The sequence below is a fragment of the Carcharhinus amblyrhynchos genome, chromosome 30, assembly GCF_965287045.1.
Source record: "Carcharhinus amblyrhynchos chromosome 30, sCarAmb.v2.hapA, whole genome shotgun sequence".
Classification (NCBI taxonomy): Eukaryota; Metazoa; Chordata; class Chondrichthyes; order Carcharhiniformes; family Carcharhinidae; genus Carcharhinus; species Carcharhinus amblyrhynchos.
Window position 1 is genome coordinate 32,365,816 of NC_137353.1, and position 20,095 is coordinate 32,385,910.

Here is a 20,095-nt window from a genome sequence, read left to right on the forward strand (position 1 = left end):
TGGTCCATATCCCTCTGTACCCATCTTACTCATGTAACTGTCTAAACGCTTTTTAAAAGACAAAATTGTACCCACCTCTATTACTACCACCAGCAGCTTGTTCCAGACACACCACCCTCTGTGGGAAAAAAATTGCCCCTCTGGACCCTTTTATATCTCTCCCTTCTCACATTAAACCTATACCCTCTAGTTTTAGACTCTCCTTTCTTTGGGAAACGATATTGATTATCTAGCTGATCTATGCCCCTCAGCTCCCTACACTCCAGAGAAAAAAGTCCCAGTCTATCCAGCCACTCCTTATAACTCAAACCATCAAGTCCAAGTAGCATCCTAGTAAATCTGTTCTGCACTGTTTCTAGCTTAATAATATTCTTTCTATAATAAGGTGACCAGAACTGTAACAGGGTCAATAATCAGGGGCATAGCTTTAAGATAAGGGGAAGGGGATTTGAGAAAAAGAGAGTAGTGGGAATCTGGAACTCACTGCCTGAAAGGGTGGTAAAGGCGGGAACCCTCACAACATTTAAAAAGTATTTAGGTGAGCATTCAAAATGCCATTGCATTCAAGGCTATGGACCAAGTGCTGAAAAATAGGATTAGGATAGATAGGTGTTTGATGGCCAGCACAGACAGGATGAACGAAGGGCTTTTGCTATAGAACCACAGAAAATTACAGCTCAGAAACAGGCCTTTTGGCCCTTCTTGTCTGTGCTGAACCATTTTTTGCCCAGTCCCACTGACCTGCACTTGAACCATATCTCTCCACACCCATCTCATCCATGAGCCTGTCCAAGTTTTTCTTAAATGTTAAAACTATGCTATAAAACTATGATTTCTTAGTCCCACACAACTGCTTTGGAATGTACTGAATGTCTAAAATAAGGAACTGTGTGATTCTGTTTTACAAAGGTAAAATACCACAGATGCCAGAAATCTGAAGTAAAACAGAACACGTTGGAAATACAGAGCAGAACAGGCAGCATATGTGGACAGAGAAATAGAGCAAATATTTCAGGGCAACGTCATTCCATCGGAAAAACTTAGAGATGTAATAAGTTTTAAGCAAGTGAAAGGGACGGTGGTGAGATAAAGAACAAAAGGCAAAGTCTGTAATCAGGCGAAGGACAGGAGAGATAAAAAGAAAGCTTCACAGTGCAAGGGTAAAAGTGCAGTTCTAATGGCACAACTGAAGAAATAAAAGTTCCGTCGAGAGGAGGTGTGAATGGCAGAATGATGAACAGTTACCGTCTGAACACAAAATGGGGGGTGGAGGGAGGAGAGGAACAAGGGCAGGGGGGGAAGAGCCAGAACTAACAAAAAAGTCAACAAGAGGGGCAGAAGTAACAATCTAAAATTGTTGAACTTAATGTTGAGTTTGGGACACTAAAGTGCCCAGTCAAAAGATGAGGTACTTTTGCTCCAGCTCTAGTTGTTATTTGACACACTTATCTCCATTAATTCGCTGTGAACATGATCTAAACATACTCAAAGCGACACCCTTTGGACCCTATATCGAATTTAGGATGATGCGAATAAACGTTAGCTCATGGTAACCTGCAATAATTCGTACAGCACTTTATTTCTGTCAATTACTTGGTAGGCGAGTAGAAATTAACAAGAGTTCTTCGAGGGACACTGCATTCTTACCTGAATGAAGCAGATAGAAACTTTAAAAAAAACATGGTGCAAACAGTATGTGCCACCTTAATACACAGAGAAGAGTTGTAAATGTGTCGTAGACAAACATATACATCGAAACTCTTACTACCTAAGCTGCAGAACAGCTTTACAGAGGTGTGGCAATGATTACAATCTCCGTACTATTTGTGCTTTAACAAACGATCAGGTTCTGGTTGACCATCATCTGCTCCAAGCACTGAGCCGTGTTTTTGTGTTGGCCGCTTTGAGCAGCCAGGTTTGACATTTTTCTGCTTCTTGCCAATCACAAAGATGGCGAGGTCCATTTAATGTGGGATGATGGACGCGAGGTTTGACTAATCGGATTGAGAGGCTGGCCTCCAGCGGCCATTCAGGGAGCTGCCTGAGGGGGCGGTGCCTGGGATGCTGAGTTGGGCTGAAAGTTACAATGTTTGTTACAATCCAGTTTGTAGCGAGTGAGTGATTACCGCGCGGAAGGCTTGCCAGGATTATCATTGAACATGAAGACTAAGCAGGTAGGGGCTTACTAGCGCTCGGGTTACAGGTGCCTTTGGTGCTCACTCTAGCCACTGGCTGTTATATAAGGGACTCCCCGAGGCTTTCGCACTGTTTCGCCTTCGCAAAAAAGTTGACTCCCAGCAGCTGCCGCCTTCCGAGTCCTGAGCCTTTTTCTTTTCAACGATGTAATTCAAGATAAATGACTCAACTTCACCCTCTTGCCTTCCAGCCGGCCCTAAGTGTTTTAGCAGAAGGTCTAAAAAATGTCGCCGGCAGAGAGGAGTCAGGAAGTCCGATCAATGCAGGCAGTGAGGTGTCCACCACAGTTGGCCCTCCCTATCTGAAACAGGTTGGCACGGGCATTGCTGGAATGGCAATCTAAAGTCAGAGTGGCACAGACGGAGCTGGGAGGAGGGTAACTTTCTTTGTGGTGGTGATCAGGACACTGCTGGAGGCTGTTGACGAGGTTTAAAATACAATTGTTATTATCTGAACGTGGCTGTTGTCACAGGGAGAAAGGTGCCAGCTAGTAAATTGTATAGTTTGTTTACCAGACCCAATCTATGCTGTGTCCAGGAAGTGTTTTGTTTTAAAGCTGCATTCTCTTGGTAAGTGACAGAGAATGTGAAAGAGTGTGTCTAAATTAAACCAATTAGAGGCCTTTCCCTGTATCTGTAGAGCATACTTTATTTGCATTTCAAATTCTGACCATTATAAAGTGGAACAACCGCTTGTTGTTAGTCGTTTATCTCCCCCATTTGGGAAAATAAGGTTGTAAACCGCAGTGATGCCAAAGATTTGCAGTGGTCCTCAAGAGAGTTGAGGCCCAGTCACTTTTTTTCCATTTGTGTTTGGCACCAAGAGAGTGGTTTGTAAACATTCCAGCAGGCCTATGTCAGTCGGGTGGTGCACATGGAAAAGCTCTGAGTGTAGATTTTGTCATTTTATAAAGGTGCTTTGTGTAAACAGTGAAATCACTGGCGGGATAGTGTCAGGCTTCCAGCAGTGAGTGGGCGAGTCAGACATAAATATGAGGTCACATGTTAGGTTCTCGAAGGTTGTCTAGTCATTTTGTTTTTTTTTATAAGAGTTTTTGTTTTACCCACACCCTCTCCCCACAGTTTTTCTCCCACTCTGTAACAATGCTGGGGAAGTGTTCCTTCAGCACCAGCAGTTTTCAGTACTTTGGGCATCCTACCCAGTTTGGGTTCAGACAATCAAAGATCAAAGAAAATTACAGCACAGGAACAGACCCTTTGGCCCTCCAAGCCTGTACTGACCATGCTGCCCGACTGAACTAAACCCCCCTACCCTTCCGGGGACCATATCCCTCTATTCCCAACGTAGAATCATAGAAAGCCTATAGTGCAGAAAGAGACCATCTGGCCCATCGGGCCTACACCAACCACAATCCCACCCAGGCCCTACCCCCATGTCCCTACACATTTACCTGCTAATCTCTGTAACCTACACATCTCGGGACACTAAGGGGCAATTTTAGCATGCCTAATCAACCTAACCCACACATCTTTGGGCTGTGGGAGGAAACTGGAGCACCTAGAGGAAACCCACGCAGACACGAGGAGAACACGCAAACTCCACACAGACAGTGACCCAAGCCAGAAATCGAACCTAGGTCCCTGGAGCTGCGAAGGATCAGTGCCAACCACTGTGCCGCCTTATTCATGTATTTGTCAAGATGCCCCTTAAAAGGGGAAGAAATTCCAACTTCAGTGGTAGCGGAGGGAAGGGTGGGGGCGGTGGGAACAGAGGGGCCACCTAAAATGAAAAGGGTTGCAAAGTGTATAACAACAACTTGCATTTTCAGTCAGCTTAACCAGCCACACTCGTCAACACTCTGCTGCCCACCCACCTCCATCCTGAATTAGTCCATGACTGGAAGGCCCAAGGATGGCCTTCCTACCCCGCTGCCAATGAGCGTTCTTATGTGGGCAATTAATGCCCATGTAAAGGCTGCATCCCACCGTTACTGGTATTAAGCTAGCAGCGGGAAGGAGAGCTCACCTTGCAGCATTACAATAAGCAAGGATTGCTTGCAGGCTCCTGAGGGGGTGGGGGATGGGGGGGCCGGAGGAGATAGGAAGGGGTGAGTATGGGGAATCCTTTGTTTGAAGATACTGAGCCCTTGATCCAGTGGTTGCATTGATTTGATTTTGTTTATTATTGTCACATGTATAGGGATACAGTGAAAAGTGTTGTTTCTTGCGTGCTATACAGACAAAGCATACTGTACAAAGGGAAGGAAAGGAGAAAGTGGAAGAGAGTATGTTTGGAGAGGACCCCATCCTCCCCAAATGGGGATGGGGTCCTTGATTATGCTGCCTTTTCTGAGGTAGTGGGAAGTGTAGAGAGTGTCAATGGATGGGAGGTTGGTTTGAGTGATGGACTGGGCTTCGTCCACGACCCTTTGTAGTTTATTGAGGTTTTGGACAGAACAGGAGCCATATCAAGCTGTGATACAATATGCATCAATAGAAGTTTGTGAAAGTTGTAGCAGACATGCCAATTTCCCTTAATCTCCTGAGAAAGTAGGGGCATTTGTGGGCTTTCCAAACTATAGCATTTGCTTGCAGGACAGGTTGTTGGTGATCTGGACACCTGAAAACCTGAAGCTCTTGACTTTGTCTACTTCATCCCATTGATGTAGACAGGGGTACGACATCCATTACGCTTCCTGAAGTTGACGATTATCTCCTTCGTTTTGTTGATATTGAGGGGGAGATTATTGTTCACCAGATTCTCTATCTCTTTCCTGTATTGTGTCTCGTCATTGTTTGAGAGCCGACCCACCATGGTGGTGTCATCAGCAAACTTGAAAATCGAGTTGGAGGGGAATTTGGCCATACAGTCAGAGGTGTATTAGAAGTATAGTAAGGGGCTGAAAACACAGCCCTGTGGAGCACTGGTGTTGAGGATGATCATGGAGGAGGTGTTGTTGCTTATCCTTACTTGGCCCTCCCTGTCTGTCCCATGTCCCATGTAATCATTTTTTGATCTCTCCAATCAACTCTGATAGCCTCCAGCATTGCAAGTTTTGCCAGCTCAACTGGCCAAAAACATTTTCATATACCACAAAACAGGTGCACACTTTTGCTGGCGTTTGCTTTCTTTCTCTGAAGGTTCTTATCACTGCCATATCTGGAATAGCAGCTAAAGGTGTTGATAACATTTTAATACATTGCAACTTAAAAACTGAATGTTTTCCTTTAACTTTGTTAGAATTTTAAACAAAGTGAAAGGATTTGCAGATTGTTTTGCCTCCCCATAAGATGCACACAATTTGCAAAAGGCTTGAGGCGAAAAGCAAATATTAAAATATACTACAAAAGGTATTGGTGCTTTATAAAACATAACGTGTTACCTGAATGATTATGGAAATTGGAAGTTGTGTGAGTCCCTTGTGGAGTCTCACTTGGGTTCAGAGTCATACAGGAGTAAGTGACAATGCAAAATAATGTGTTAAAACAACAATATGAATAATTAAAATAAAAATACAGATATAACAATTCTAATTTATATTACAAAAAATAACTTTATTGAAATATGAAAGCGCATAGTAAAAAGACCACTCTACATAATGTAACACTACATTACAGATATGTGTGATATATACTGCGTCGCAAACATTAACCCCAAATTAATCTCTTCCACGGCAGGAACCCAATTTGGTAAAATCCGCCTTGGTTTGTATATCAACAAGCCTCCGAGTAACCTTACAACAGTTGAGCACTATGGTCGGTCACTCCATTCCTGGTCCTTCCTCCTTTGGTCTCCAGTGGTTGACCATTCCACTCTGGCACAGCAGTGCATCCTGGAGACAGTGCCCTTTTAGGCCAAATTTCTGGTTCCATTCCAGGCTTTTGGAGGCCTTGTTCAGACATTGTCAAAACAGGTCTGATAAATGTACATCCTTCTCCTCACAGGCACTGCAGACTTTCGTAGACTTTGCCATATTCAAGTTGATTATCTATCCTTTGAGCTGCCATCAAGCAGACTGTTCATCCACCAACCAAACCTCATCTCCTGATTCCACACCATAGTTGACCACTCCACGTAAGGCTACGCAATGTCCTGGCTTGCACTACAAGGGGTGATGGAATGCAATAATAAAAAGGACTTCTGAGAAAGGGAGAAAAAAAAAGAGATGATGGTCTATATGGAAAACAAGTCACCACTGATTCTTATTGATTAATTCGTCAAATGACAACCATGCTCGGTTTAGATCAATGTTTCAATAAACTCGAGAACAAAGCAAAAATGCATGCCTGAAGCCTACAAAGTGATTCTTCAGAGTTGAATAAGAGTGATACACCCATGCATCTATAGAGCAGGCTTGAGGGAGTATCTGCTCTTCTCTTATTTCCTATTTTCTTCTGAAAACCTAATCAGAAAATATAGCTGAAACAGATTGAAGTGTTGAAAGTGAAATCCGACTTCACAAAATATTTAGACAATTTAATTGTATAATTTGTCATATCCAAAAATGTAAAGTTTTAATATTTTAAAAATAGAAACCTTAATTATGTTTATGATGCACCAACCAAGAACCTTGTAAAGGAATCATTGAACATTGATGCAGCGCTGTATTATACAATGCATCCGTGATTATTGTTTCAGGAATTTGCTTCTCAAATTTCGTATTGTACATTGACTTTCTGTCTGTGTTTTTTAACGTGTGTGTGTGTGTACATAGTCTGCACATATATTTTTGTATTGCTCCTGTTTATGGTAAATTTCCTAAACCTCTTGTTTAAGGTTGGGACCCGTCGTTCAGCACGCCTCAGGAATAAAGAACTCTGTTCCGCAGCATCGAACAGCCCCAAGCAGGATGTAAAGGATGACAGCTCGATGCAGAAAACAATTGTGGTAAGGATAATCGTAGCATCATCCCACCTAACCTTTCCTCTGATATAAATCCATATCCACAAATTAATTGCTTCGTTTCTGAAAATTGTTGTAACAGCAGTAACTTGTACCTTTATACAGCATCTTTAATGCAATAAAAACATGCCAAGATGCTCATCTGAGCATTTTCAACAGAGTTATTAGGCAAAATTTAGCAGCAAGCTTTATAAAGAGATACGACTACATGTCGGCAAAAGCTTATCAGAGGGGTTTTTAAGGAGCACGTTTCAGAGTTTGGCTGTAGGCAGCTGAAGGCACAACCCCCAGTGATAGAGCGAAGGAAATTGACAATGTGCAAGAAGGGAAGTTGAAGGATTGCAGCAATCTGATTGTGTGATAGGACTTGAGGAGATTACAGAGATAGGGAGAGGCAAGGCTACGGTGAAATTACATAAGGAACTTTCAGAGTTTGGATGTAGGCAGCTGAAGACACAACCGCCAATGACAGAGCGAAGAAAATTGAAAATGTGCAAGGAGACAAGACCCTGGTGCCAATGAGCACTGTGAATGAAAAGACCTGAGGTTAAATTGTCCTTGTTACTTCCTGTGTGTCACTGCCCTGGGTTGTGGAGCTCAGCTTATGAAGAAAGGCCTATTATTAGGCTCCCAGACCAGAACTCCAATTTACACTAAGAAGTGAGACTCCCAACTTTTTTTTTGTTTTGGCAGAGATATGAGGAAAGGATACTTCCTTCCAGGAGTGATTCCACTGACAAATTAGGAATCTTTTATAATGAAACAAACTTCATTTATTAACACGGTTTAAATATAACTCTAACAAATGAAGCAGTTTAACCATTAACAGTTGAACAGTATTTAAAAACTTAAAGGAAACAACTTTAATTTCTAACTTATCACTGTTTCAGTTCCAAATACGTAACAATCCAATAACAAACTTAAATGCCACTTTTAAATACAGCTAGCAACCATAAATATACTTGCTATAATGAATGTAGACAATCTTGAAGCTTTCAGAGAGAAATAAGAGTTCCAGAAGCCTGCAAAATCCTTTGAACTTCAAACAGGCTTCAGCTGCAAACGAAACTGCTTTCTGCAAAAGCATTTTCTCTTTCTGCTAAAAATCCAGGACTGCACATAAACCACATCATCACATGACCCTGAAAATCACTCTAACCAGAAATCCCAGGAGAACTTAAGTAAACAGAAGTCCATTAACTCAGCTTAACTATTTACAAGACTAAAACGAGTAATTATCCTGCATCAGAGTTGTATTCCCCCATACATACTGACTACCTGTACAATAAAGCTGAATTTTTAAACATTCCCCTCAAATACAAAAATACAGTATGTATATATCCATACCAATTGCACTACTTTAATCACTCTACCCCCATTATAATTTATAAGGATCTGAAGTGATCTTATTGAATCCTGTAAGATCCTGAAGTGACTTGGTATGGTAGATACCTTGCAGGGGTGTCTAGAACTAGTGGACACAGTTTAAAAATAAGAGGCCTATTGTTTAAGACAGAGATAAGTAGAATTTATTTTTCTCTGAAAGCGTCATTGTTATGTGGAATTCTCTTCCCCAGAAAGCAGTGGACACTGGATCATTGAAGACAGATTTTTGATAGACAAGGAAATCGAAGGTTATGGGAGGAGAGGAGCAGACAGGAGTTGAGATGAAAGCCAGATCATCCCTGATTTTATTGAATGGTGCAGGAGGCTTGAAGGGCTGAATGACCTACTCCTTCTACTAAGTCCCATATTTCCATGCCTATTGAATCCCAGTGATCAGAATGAATTCCAAATGGTCCTCAGTCCCACTTGAAGTGGTGTCCCAGTTTTAACATTTTTTGGGGGTCTGGCAGGACATGGATTTGGGAGGTTTCAACATGCTCAAGGATGCTGGAAAGGAAAATGAGGTTGGAGATCTGGTAGTAAGTAATTCACAAGGTAGTTTTTTGTTTGCAAAGGGTGATGATAACAGATTTGAGGTGGAGTACCTGAGGAGTAGTGACTGTTAACATGGGGTCTGGGGAAGGGAGGTTGAGTGGTCAGCAGCTTGTTTGAAATGGGAATAAGAGTTCAGGAGCAGAATCTCACAGGCGAGGTGAGTCCAGAGACGGCATAGGAAAAAAATAGGAGAAATATTCAAGAAAGTTAAGTTTGGGGCTATGTAAGTGTTGCCATGATATCATTCAGTAATGCTCCCACAAATTGTTGCAGTATGCCATCTTCAATTTTTACGGGTCTTACGAAATAAATGGCATGCTTCAGGGAGAAAATAATAGTTTGGGTTGGAGACTTGAACTAGGAGACACAGTTTAAGAATAGGAAAGTCTTCCTTTTTAGACTGAGGTGAGGATGTTTTTTTCTTTAATGGTCATTTGTATGTAGAATTCTCTTGTCCAGAAAGCAGTGGAGGCTGGATCATTGTCTGGCTCTCTCTTAAATAAATTCAGTTTTTGACAGGCAAGAGAATCGAGGGTTATGTGGGAGCAGACAGGAAAGTGAAGTTGAGACCACTGCCAGATCAGCCATGACATCGCAAAGGATTTAGTTATCAGTCCAGGTGGCACAATAGTTGGACTGCTGCCTCACAGCCCCAGGGACCTGGGTTCGATTCCTGGCTTGGATCACTGTCTGGCTGGAGTTTGTACATTCTCCCCGTGTCTAGGTGGGTTTCCTTCGGCTGCTCTGGTTTCCTTCCACTGACCGAAGATGTGCAAGGAAGGTTGATTGACCATACTAAATTGTCCCAAGATATATAGATTAGGGGGTTCAGCGGGGTGGAGTACCCGAGGTAACCAGTTAGGGAAAACTCAGGCAATACAAGACACATAAAGCCGGTGTTTCTGAACCAAAGACGTAACTTTAACTAGCAGCTGCTAGGAGATTATCAGAGAGTCGAGTCAGCTCTGAGATGGAGCAGATGAACCACTCCAAATAAGCCTGACCTTTATAATTCAAAACAGATCAATTATAGGTTCTCTTATCAATCATTCCCGCCTTACATTAACATAAAATCAATCACCTTTAGTATACGCATATCAATAATAATACCTGTAATGCATCTCAGCCAATTGCATTTTACCATCTAACATAATAGTTTCTTAAACATCTATTAAATCTAGACCCTAAAGTCACTTCCCCATTGCCAGGTTACCCTAGACACTCACCATATGGGTCAAAGTGTATGTTCCCACCGGATCATTGCCAAATTGGATGGACACATAATCCCATGTCCCAGCACATTTCAATTCCAAATCTGGACAATGAATACACCTGTTCATAAAATTGCAACATGTGTTCTCGCATAAGAAATTTTCTGATATGAATTTTGGCTAACTATAGGGTTCCCAGGGTTTTGGTTCTGAATTATCCGCCTTTACCATCACACCTTGCGGTAACCTGCCTTAGGCTAAAGTGAACAATAATTTATACAGTACTTAAAATGCATTTAAAATATCAGCTTATATCTTTTAAATCATAATTACTTGTTTAATTCTCTTACTGCATTCATGTGTCTGTAACCTGTTCTCTTGTTAGCTTACATTCTTGTTTTAAGAATCATTTAACTCTTTCCTTGTAATTCTGTCAGTGCCTTAATGTCTACTGTCTAAAAATCATATTGGTTTGTTAGGATTTTCCCACATCATGGGCTAAATACATGGGGGTTAAAAGGATAGGGACTGGTAAGATGCTCTGTTGGAGAGTCGGTACAGATTCGATGGGCGGAATGGCCTCCTTCTGTACCGTAGGGATTCTATGATAGTACACAACTCTTTATATCTTTATATTTAGAAACATCATTACTGTTTCCTCTATGTACCATTGAGGTGGAATTAGCCAATTTAAAAATGCTATGTTGGATATCTATTTGTGCTTGTGAGTCGGAAGATTGTGGGTTCACGTCTCACTCTAGCCCTTAAGCATAACAATTAAGGCTGACGGTCCAGCACTGAGGGAGTGCTGCACTGACAGTGAGCCTCCCAAAAAAATGATTTGGTCATTGTCACATTGCTGCTGTATGCAAATTGACTGTTGTGTTTCTGATGTTACTGCAGTGATTACACTTGAAAATAATTTCATTGGCTGGTAAAGAATTTTGGCATGCCTGGTTACCTTGAAAGTTTTTTAAAGTTTACTTTTGAGTGTCGCAAGTAGGTTTACATGAGCACTGCAATGAAGTTACTGTGAAAATCCCCTCATTATCACACTCCAGCACCTGTTTGGGTACACTGAGGGAGAAATTAGCATGGCCAATGCACCCTAACCAGCACATTTTTTTGGATTGCGGGAGGAAACTGGAGCACTCAGAGGAAACCCATGCAGACATGGGGAGGACATGCAAATTCTGCACAGACAGTAACCCAAGCTGGGAATCAAACCCTGGTTCCTGTTGCTGTGAGGCAGCGGTGTTAACCACTGTGCCACCATGCTGCCTCGAGTGCTATACGAATGCAAATCTGTTTATTTTCTTTATGACAGGGTTGACAATTGGAAAGTGTGTGCTTACCTTTGGTTTGTGTTGATATGTATCTAGTCACATAACCCAGGAGCTTGATGACCATATTTTACTGGTAATTTCAGAATGGTGCACACGTTTAACTTAATGATGTCCACCTCACTGTATCTTGCTTCTTATAAATCTTTCTGTTGGACTGTCCCACCTGTAAGATGGCATCATTTGCCTGTAACGAAGATTGTGTCAGAGATTTGGGGAGGAATATGTCAACTCCGTGTTAGAGGGTGAATTCATTTTATTCCTGGGTCTTTCCTCCACTCCTGAAGATGATATGTAGAAGGCTACAGTCCATTGGGGCGAACATCTCACACACAATTCTTCACCTGTGATACCTCGCAGAATATTTGCTCATGGTGCATGCCTCACAGGCGCACCTAATCCTAAATTCACAAATTACTCAGATTTTGTAATGCTTTATATGATAATGGATTGCATGCTGTCAACTGGGTAATACAAAGAGGCAACAAGTTTGAGTTTGAAAAGCAAAAACATTGTTGACTTTTCTGGAAGGAGATTTTATCTCTTTTATCTTCTCCAACTTCTTATGAACATACATCTGGCAATCAGAAATCATATTATCCTACAGTTCAGAAGGAGGCTATTCGGCCCATTGAGTCTGCATTGACCACAATCCCAACCAGGTCCTATTCACGTAACCCCATATATTTTACCCTAGTGTCAGAGTGACTAGCTAAGAGACAATTTGGTATGGCCAGTCCACCTAATGCACGCATCTTTGGACTGTGGGAGGAAACCGGAGCACCCAGAGGAAACCCACACAGACATGAGGAGAACGTGCAGACTCTGCACAGCCAATGACCGAATTGGGAATCGAACCCGGATCCCTGGCACTGTGAGGCAGCAGTGCTAACCACTGTGCCACCGCGTCATCGATTATAATCTCTACTCAGAAATGTTGGAAAAAGTATTAGTAAAAAATTAGCTGCAAAAAGCTGACTGAGCAAGTACTCATTGAAGGAAAACTGAGGAATTAAATCAGGAATTCTTACTGTTGTTCCCAGCATTGGAACAAATCAGAAGGTGATCCCAATGAGACATCTAACATCAATCTTTTTGATTTCCTCTACAACTGAATAGCTTCAGGATTTATAATCAGAATTGGTTAATATCTTTCTACTGTAAGTTGTGATTTGAAGTCTGGAACTATAGTGGTATGTTTTCTGCATCCTGCTCTTGAAAGTTGCTGACTCTTCTGGGTTCTGGTTCTACAAGAAGTGAAAGTCCCTCTTCCATGCCACTCCCAATCACCCTTCCACAAATATGCCTGTGACCATTCTTCATCAATTAACCTAAACAGTGAGTCTGGACAGCCTTTTAGACTGAGGGCACATTGGCATTAAACATCATTCTCCTTTTACCAATGTTTATTTCACCGTGTAGCACAGGTCAAGTTCAGGAGACAAGAATGAGAACTGCCAAGTGTAGCATCTTTATATTGCTTTGAGATGAGGTAACTCAGAACAGCATAATGATGGAACCTTGGGTCACCCTGGCCTCGTACTTGGCTCTACCCCTAAGTCATCGATGAAGATAAAATATACTGTTTTAATTAATCTGCTGCACCAGGTGGGTGGCCTTAGTTAGCCAAGCATCAGGAAATTAATTTATATGCCGGTAAACTGTCTTAGTTCAATTCCATCGCTGAGTAAACCTGGGGTCCATAATTCTTGGCTAATGCCAACCTTCACTTGAAGTCCCTGGACTGAGGCAAATGAGATGTTTATCTCTGAAGACAAAGTGTTGATTTACCCTGTACGAAGCAAACACAAACAACCTTGTCCAGGTTTCTCAGTAGCTAAATTTGGCAAAGTCTAAACATGGTGATGGTTTTCTGAACATGACAGAAACTCACCTGATTAGAAACTTAATTAAACTTCACAAGGGCAACCTTCATCTCTGTAGCATGGTCTCCAGCACTCAACAGTGCAGCTCACTGTTACACAATGTCCTCTTTTGTAAGACATGTTTAAGGAAGATCAATTCTGTCCTAGAATTCCTTTCATTTCTAAGTTCCTTCGACTTACTTGTGATTTATGAGCCATGTTTTGAATGAGCTCTTGTTGTGTGAATGCAACCTTCAACCAGACAGATTCCATTTGCATTGGTTTTTCCTTCAACCTGCACTTATGATTGGTAACTGACTGTAAAAGTAAATAATTACTGTAACAATACCAGCAAAATGCTGTGACATCCATTCCTTTGCACTGAAGTTAGAACTATAAAAACTATATCCAATAAGCCAATGTCATAAAATCTTTTTAAGTGTCAGGCAAAAAGACATTAAATCCTCCTGCTGTACAGTGTTTCTTGTGCCCCTCAGAGAATTCAGTGTTAATACTTTAAAGGTTGAAGGTTTCTTCTGAGTCATCATCACACAAGAACGTACCAGAGCGGGAACACCAGAAACACTTAGAATCTACCTGTGATCTTAAAGCTGCCTATTAAAGGAATGCATGTAGAATGAGCCTCTAAGAGTTATTTTAAAAAGAAACCACTGGTCCCACTTTTTCCAGTGTAGGATTACTGATTAAGTTTATAGACAGATGGTGATGCACTGGGGGCATATTTTATAGTTGTTTTGAAGTCAGTGGAGTGTGCCGGTGATGTAACTCCATGCCTCTACGAACTCTGCTCTGTGTGCAGTAACTCAGACCACTTTGTTTTGAAGGGGGATCATTTGGATTGTGGTTGATACAGATTTTCTGTAAAACCAGCAATTTTATACTTTTGCTTTAAGAGTTATCATATACCATTGTAACTTTCCTGAGTGGTAAAATGCAATCTTTATGGCAGGTTTGATTTTCATTTATTGTATTTATCTCCCTTCCCTCGTTTGTGTCCCCTCCCACACAATTGTTACAGGAACTGCAGTGGATGATATGATCTGTTACACCCTGCCTCTGGACCTTTAGTAAACATGCTTTGTGTTGTACGTTTAACATGCTAGACTTTGTTCCTTGAACACACTCTGCAGCTACAATCAACAAAATGCCCAGTCTCCCAGACTGTTCTATGACCTGACTCCATGGTCTAGTAATTAAGAATAAGGATGGGACCAGTTTTTGGAAGTTTATTTATCAGTGTCTCAAGTAGGCTTGCATTAACACTACAATGAAATTGCTGTGAAAATCCCCTATTCGTCACAATCTGGTGCCTGTTTGGGTGACACCGTGGTTAGCCTCACAGTGCCGGGGACCCACGTTCAATTCCCAGCTTGGGCCACTGACTTGGGTCATCCTCCCACAGTCTGAAAGAGGTGCTGGTTAGGTACATTGGCCATGCTAAATTGCCCCTTAGTGTCGGGGGGGACTGCTTAGGGTAAATACATGGGTTATGGGCGTACGGCTGGGTGGCATTGTGGTCGGTGTAGACTCGATGGGCCAAATGACCTCCTTCTGCACTGTAGGATTCTATAATTCTACGCTGAGTCAGTGACCCAAGCTGGGAATCGAACCACTGTGCCACCGTGCTGCCTGTAGTGAATGCTGTGTTGATAGTCTAAGCTGTCCACGAGATTTCTCATGATCACCAGCAGTGACTGTCATGGCATTGTTCATCGTAAGTCAAAAATTGTGGTTTTATAAGGATAGGATTATTACAGTAAGTCTTAAAATGGTCTGCTGCTAAAGTGGATCTGTCCCCATCTTTTAAAGCATTTGAGTTGAAATGTTGTAAAGAAGCACCTCTCCTGTTTAACTGTAAGCTAAAAGTTTCTCTGCATATCAGCAGATGCGAATAAATCCTAACTCCTCCCCAGGCTCAGGAAAAAGTACAGCTCTCTTTCCTACTTGCATTTCTAAAAATACTGTTTTGCATCTATAACAATGCATAGCAGGTATAAAACATGGATCCGCTAGCAGATCACCTGTGATGTTACTCGGATCTACAGCACGGCTGTAATGTTTGGCTGCCTACCTAAACTGGGCCTCAGGGAATTCTAGATGGGCAAATTCAGTTAATTGTAGCTACTCACAATGCACTGAGTCCAATTGCAGTATTGTAACCACTTGGAAATGTCGACCATCAATTTGTGATAGTTTCTTTGTTTTTCATATCATTGGCATACACTGGACACCACTTTGTTCCCATGTACGTAAACTGATGGAGCTAGGAATTATGACACAAAAACGTAACGACTGTGTTAAATATCACAGTGGTCTAATTTGCAAGCAGCTTTTGGAGAGTTCTGGTAGACAGTGCTTTAGCAGGGGGCAGGTCTGCTGTTCTCTCTGATTTTCATGTATTGGAAAGGACCCAAATACAATCATAAATGGGAATTGCAGTGCATGATATGATAAGCTTGTTTTGTATTGTACATGTGGACTGTTGGACTTTGTTCCCAAACAAACTGCATCTACCAACAATAAATTGGGGCGGCACGGTGGTTGGGACTGCTGCGTCACAGGTCCAGGGACCTGGATTCGATTCCCTGCTTGGGTCACCGTCTCTGTGCACGTTCTCCCTGTGTCTGCGTGGGTTTCCCCTGGTTGCTCCGGTTCTTCCCACAGTCCAAAGATGTGTGGGTTCGTGAAAGATATGTGGGTTAGGTGCATTGACCATGCTAAATTGCCCCTTAGTGTCCCAGGGTGCATAGATTAGAGAGATCAGTGAAGTAAATTTGTGGGGTTACAAGGATAGGGCCTCGGTGAGGTTGTTGGTGGGACAGACTCGATGGGCCGAATGACCTCCTTCTGCACTGTAGGGATTCTATGATTCTATTCTATGATAAAGATTCTGTTCCAAGCAATGGTCTTTCAAATTTTAATAAAGATAACGGTGATTTTTTTTTTGCACGCTTCATTTTTTGTATTCATTCATGGGATGTAGGCATCGCTGGTTGGGCTAGCATTTATTGCCCATCCTTGAGGAAATTTAAGAATCAACCACATTGCTGTGGATCTGGAGTTACATGCAGGCCAGACTAGGAGAGGACTGCAGGTTTACTTCCCTAAAGGACATTCATGAACAAGAAGTGCTTTTATAACAATCGACAATGGTTCCATGATCATATTAGATTATGATTCCAGATTTTTATTGAATTCAAAGTTAATCATTGGCCATGGTAGGGTTCGAACCTGGGTCTCTGGATTACTAGTCCTGTGACAATACCACTACAGCACTGCCTCCATGGAATGTACAAATCACCCAGCAGTGCAATAGTAGGTTTTGTCCTTCCAAACATGAGTTGTACTTAGAGAATTTATTACTACTTCTTAGGCAATCTTTCAGGATCGAAGAGGGCTTGCCTTCACTCTGCTTTGGCGGCTGATGAGTCCAGAGCTTGAACTGCAGACTCTGCCACATGGAAGTCAGGTGGTGTTTGAAAGGGGTGGGTAGAGGAGTTCTTTGGAGGTTTGTCCACTGTCTGCCACGCCTCAGATAATTTATGTGAGACCGGAGCAATGGGCTGCTAGTTGCAAATTTATCTCTGCTATTATTGGACAATTTCAGATGATGAATTAATAGTAACGTTAAAAAAATTGCAAACTACTAACTTACGTTGGCTTGAATATGATTCCCCCCCTCCCCCATCCGGCCCAACTGTAGAATACCAAAATCTTAAACATGTCTCACAACAATACAGAATGGTATCTTTTAAGTAATCAAGATCCTTTATGAGTGGTACAGTGGTTAGCAATGTTGCCTCTCAGCGCCAGGGACCCGGGTTCAATTCTGGGCTCAGGTCACTGTCTGTGTGGAGTTTGCACATTCTCTCCGTGTCCACATGGCATTCCTCCAGATGCTCCAATTTCCTCTCACAGTCCAAAAATGAGCAGGTTAGGTGGATTGGCCATGCTAAATTACCTCTTAGTGTCCCAAAATGTGCAGATTTGGGGGATTAGCCAAAGTAGATGTGTGGGGTTATAGGGGTAGACACAGTAAGAAGTCTCACAACACCAGGTTAAAGTCCAACCAGTTTATTTGATAGTAAACCCACAAGCTTTCGGGGTTTGCCCCTTCGTCAGGTGAGTGGAGAGCTCTGATCTCAAACAGCCATATAAAAGGCACACACAGTTTACAGAATACTGATTAGAATGCGAATCTTTACAGCTAACCTGCTATTCAATTAGCTTCAATTAATTATTCAATTAATTCAATTCAAATTAGCTGTAAAGACTTGCATTCTAATCAGTTTTCTGTAAACTGTGTGTGCCTTTTATATGGCTCTGTTTGAGACCAGAACTCTACACTCACCTGACGAAGGGGCAAACCCCAAAAGCTTGTGGGTTTATTATCAAATAAACAGGTTGGACTTTAACCTGGTGTTGTGAGACTTCTTACTGTGTTTACCCCAGTCCAACGCTGACATCTCCACGTTATAGGGATAGGACAGAGGACATGGGGAAGATACTCTATCGGAGAGCCAGTGCAAACTTGATGAGCCAAGTAGTCTCTTCTGCACTGTAGGGATACTATAATGTGTTGTATTCCAAAGTGAAGTTGATATTTGGAGTGATACAATGTTTAGTAATTTTTTTTTTACTTGTTTTTGCTACAGCCTTCACATGAAGCACTGCCCGCGCAGGATAAATTAGCTCCCAGTGCAAGTAACCATCCGTTAAAAAAGCAGAAATGTGAAAGAGTAGAGACAGTGGAGAAAACTGCCCCTGCTGAGCAGGGGGGTCTGGAAGATTCTGCAATCGCCCTTCCTCACAAACCATGTCACAAATCGACAGAGCAGAACGAGAAGCCAGTTACTAACGAGGACTGTGCAGAAGTGACCCCAATAGCTCCACGAGATGAAGCACCCTCCACGACCACCATGGCGTGGAGGGAGACAGAAGTACAAGTGGAACACCAAGCTGAAACTGAAGAATTGATCAGTAGTCACAACAATCCTCCAACAGAGATACCCGCTAAGAAATTATCGGAAGTTACCGATAAGGGCACGTTGGAAAACAAGGAAGACGTTGAGAAAACAGAGAAAAGTGTGGAAAGTGACATGGGAAGGAGAAGTAGTATGGAGACTGATCAGCCAGCAGGCAGCTCATTCAAAGTGGATAATAGCATTTTTCTGGATGAGGACAGCAATCAGCCGATGCCTGTTGGCAAGTTCTTTGGAAATGTAGAGATCATGCAGGTAGGTGTCATCAAAAAAGTGTTCTTCCTTATTCATTCAGTTTGCACATGGAAGAAGTAGGATGTTATTTTGTGGAAGTTAAAAAAAAGGAAAATTTTCCTTTTCAAGAAAAAAAATGTTGCCTGAAAGAAGCTTTTTTAAAAGTTTATTTATCAGTGTCACAAACAGGCTTATGTTAACACTGCAATGAAGTTACTGTGAAAATCCCCTAGTTGCCACACTCCAGTGACTGAGGGAGAATTTAGCATGGTCAGTGCATCTAACCAGTACATTCTTCAGAAGAAACCGGAGCACCTGGAGGAAACCCACACAGATGTGGGGGAGGATGTGCAGGCATGTGGGTGGACGTGCAGACTCCACACAGTGACCCAAGCCGGGAATCAAACCCAGTGCTAACCACTGTGCCTTACTACCATGATGCTCGGCACTGCAATAGAGTTTCAGTTTGGTGTGCAATGAGCCGGATTCTTCTGAGCCAGAGGAAAAAGTTGAATGTAAAATGTATAGTAAGAAAATTAGCAAGAATTCTTATCAGTTACAAACAAGAAACAAAACCACAGCTATAATGAATACCCTTAACAAATAGATCTAAAATGTTCCAATCAAACAAAATCCTTGCCATAGACAAAACCCTTCAAACAAGTTCAACGCAGCAAAGACTAATGCTCACGTGATACTGGAAATGAGTCCTTGGTTGAATTCTGCAGTTCTAGGGATACATCCAGAACAGTTTGATGTCAGAACAGCTTCCCAGAACTCCAGGTAGACTCTGGTCAAGCCATCAACATAAGATGTTCTACTTCAGGAAGGCTTTCAGCTAACCTGCTGAATTTCCAAAACCAGGCAGCTGGAGACTGCTTTCCAGCTTGCTGTCTCTTCTAAAACTCAAACCTGCAACTCCAAATTGAAACTGAAAAAAACTCTTAGCGCCTGACCTACCAACCAGTTTTTCACCTAGCAATGTAGAGTCATAAACATCCCAGCAAAAATAAACTAACTCCTGTTTAAGAAGCAATAAAAGCACATCTCCAGTCAAGCCGGTGCCATAATGACATTAGCTAAGGCAGTGAGCTGAGAAAACGCTGAATCTGTGAGAGCTGTAGAGATCATGGTTTAAAAAAAAACTTTTTAAACGATAACACTAATGTCACAATAGCTGTGACTTCCAGCGTTAGCTCCAAAATTAGATAGAAAACCAGGCACAGAAAAGGTGGTCCCAATATCAATTCAAAAGAACCAAATTAATTGGTTGATATACATTTTATAAACTCAAAAAGCTGGAGATAAATTATTGATGTTCTTGCAGTCTTGGATCAACTCCTTTGACTCTGGCCACAATACAGATTAAACCTAGGTTCTTTATTTGCTTTCAGACAATTGCAAGCCAACTAAGCCATGTTACTAAGGGCTTAAAACCA

General features: G+C 42.0%; 1 protein-coding gene across 2 annotated transcripts in view; it reads left to right on the top strand.

Moving 5' to 3' along the window:
* Nucleotides 1-2,048: 2,048 nt before the first annotated feature.
* Nucleotides 2,049-20,095, top strand: part of c30h1orf174 (chromosome 30 C1orf174 homolog) — a 30,849-nt gene continuing 12,802 nt past the window's right edge. The window contains exons 1-3 of one of the 2 annotated variants that reach the window (XM_080215023.1): nt 2,049-2,174; nt 6,934-7,044; nt 18,096-18,677. In XM_080215023.1, coding sequence (XP_080071149.1) covers nt 2,160-2,174; nt 6,934-7,044; nt 18,096-18,677 — 708 coding nt within the window. In that variant the 5' untranslated portion in view covers nt 2,049-2,159. Of the gene's footprint in view, nt 2,175-2,299; nt 2,624-6,933; nt 7,045-18,095; nt 18,678-20,095 lie in introns of those variants that run through there. The other variant, XM_080215024.1, reaches the window with a different exon arrangement.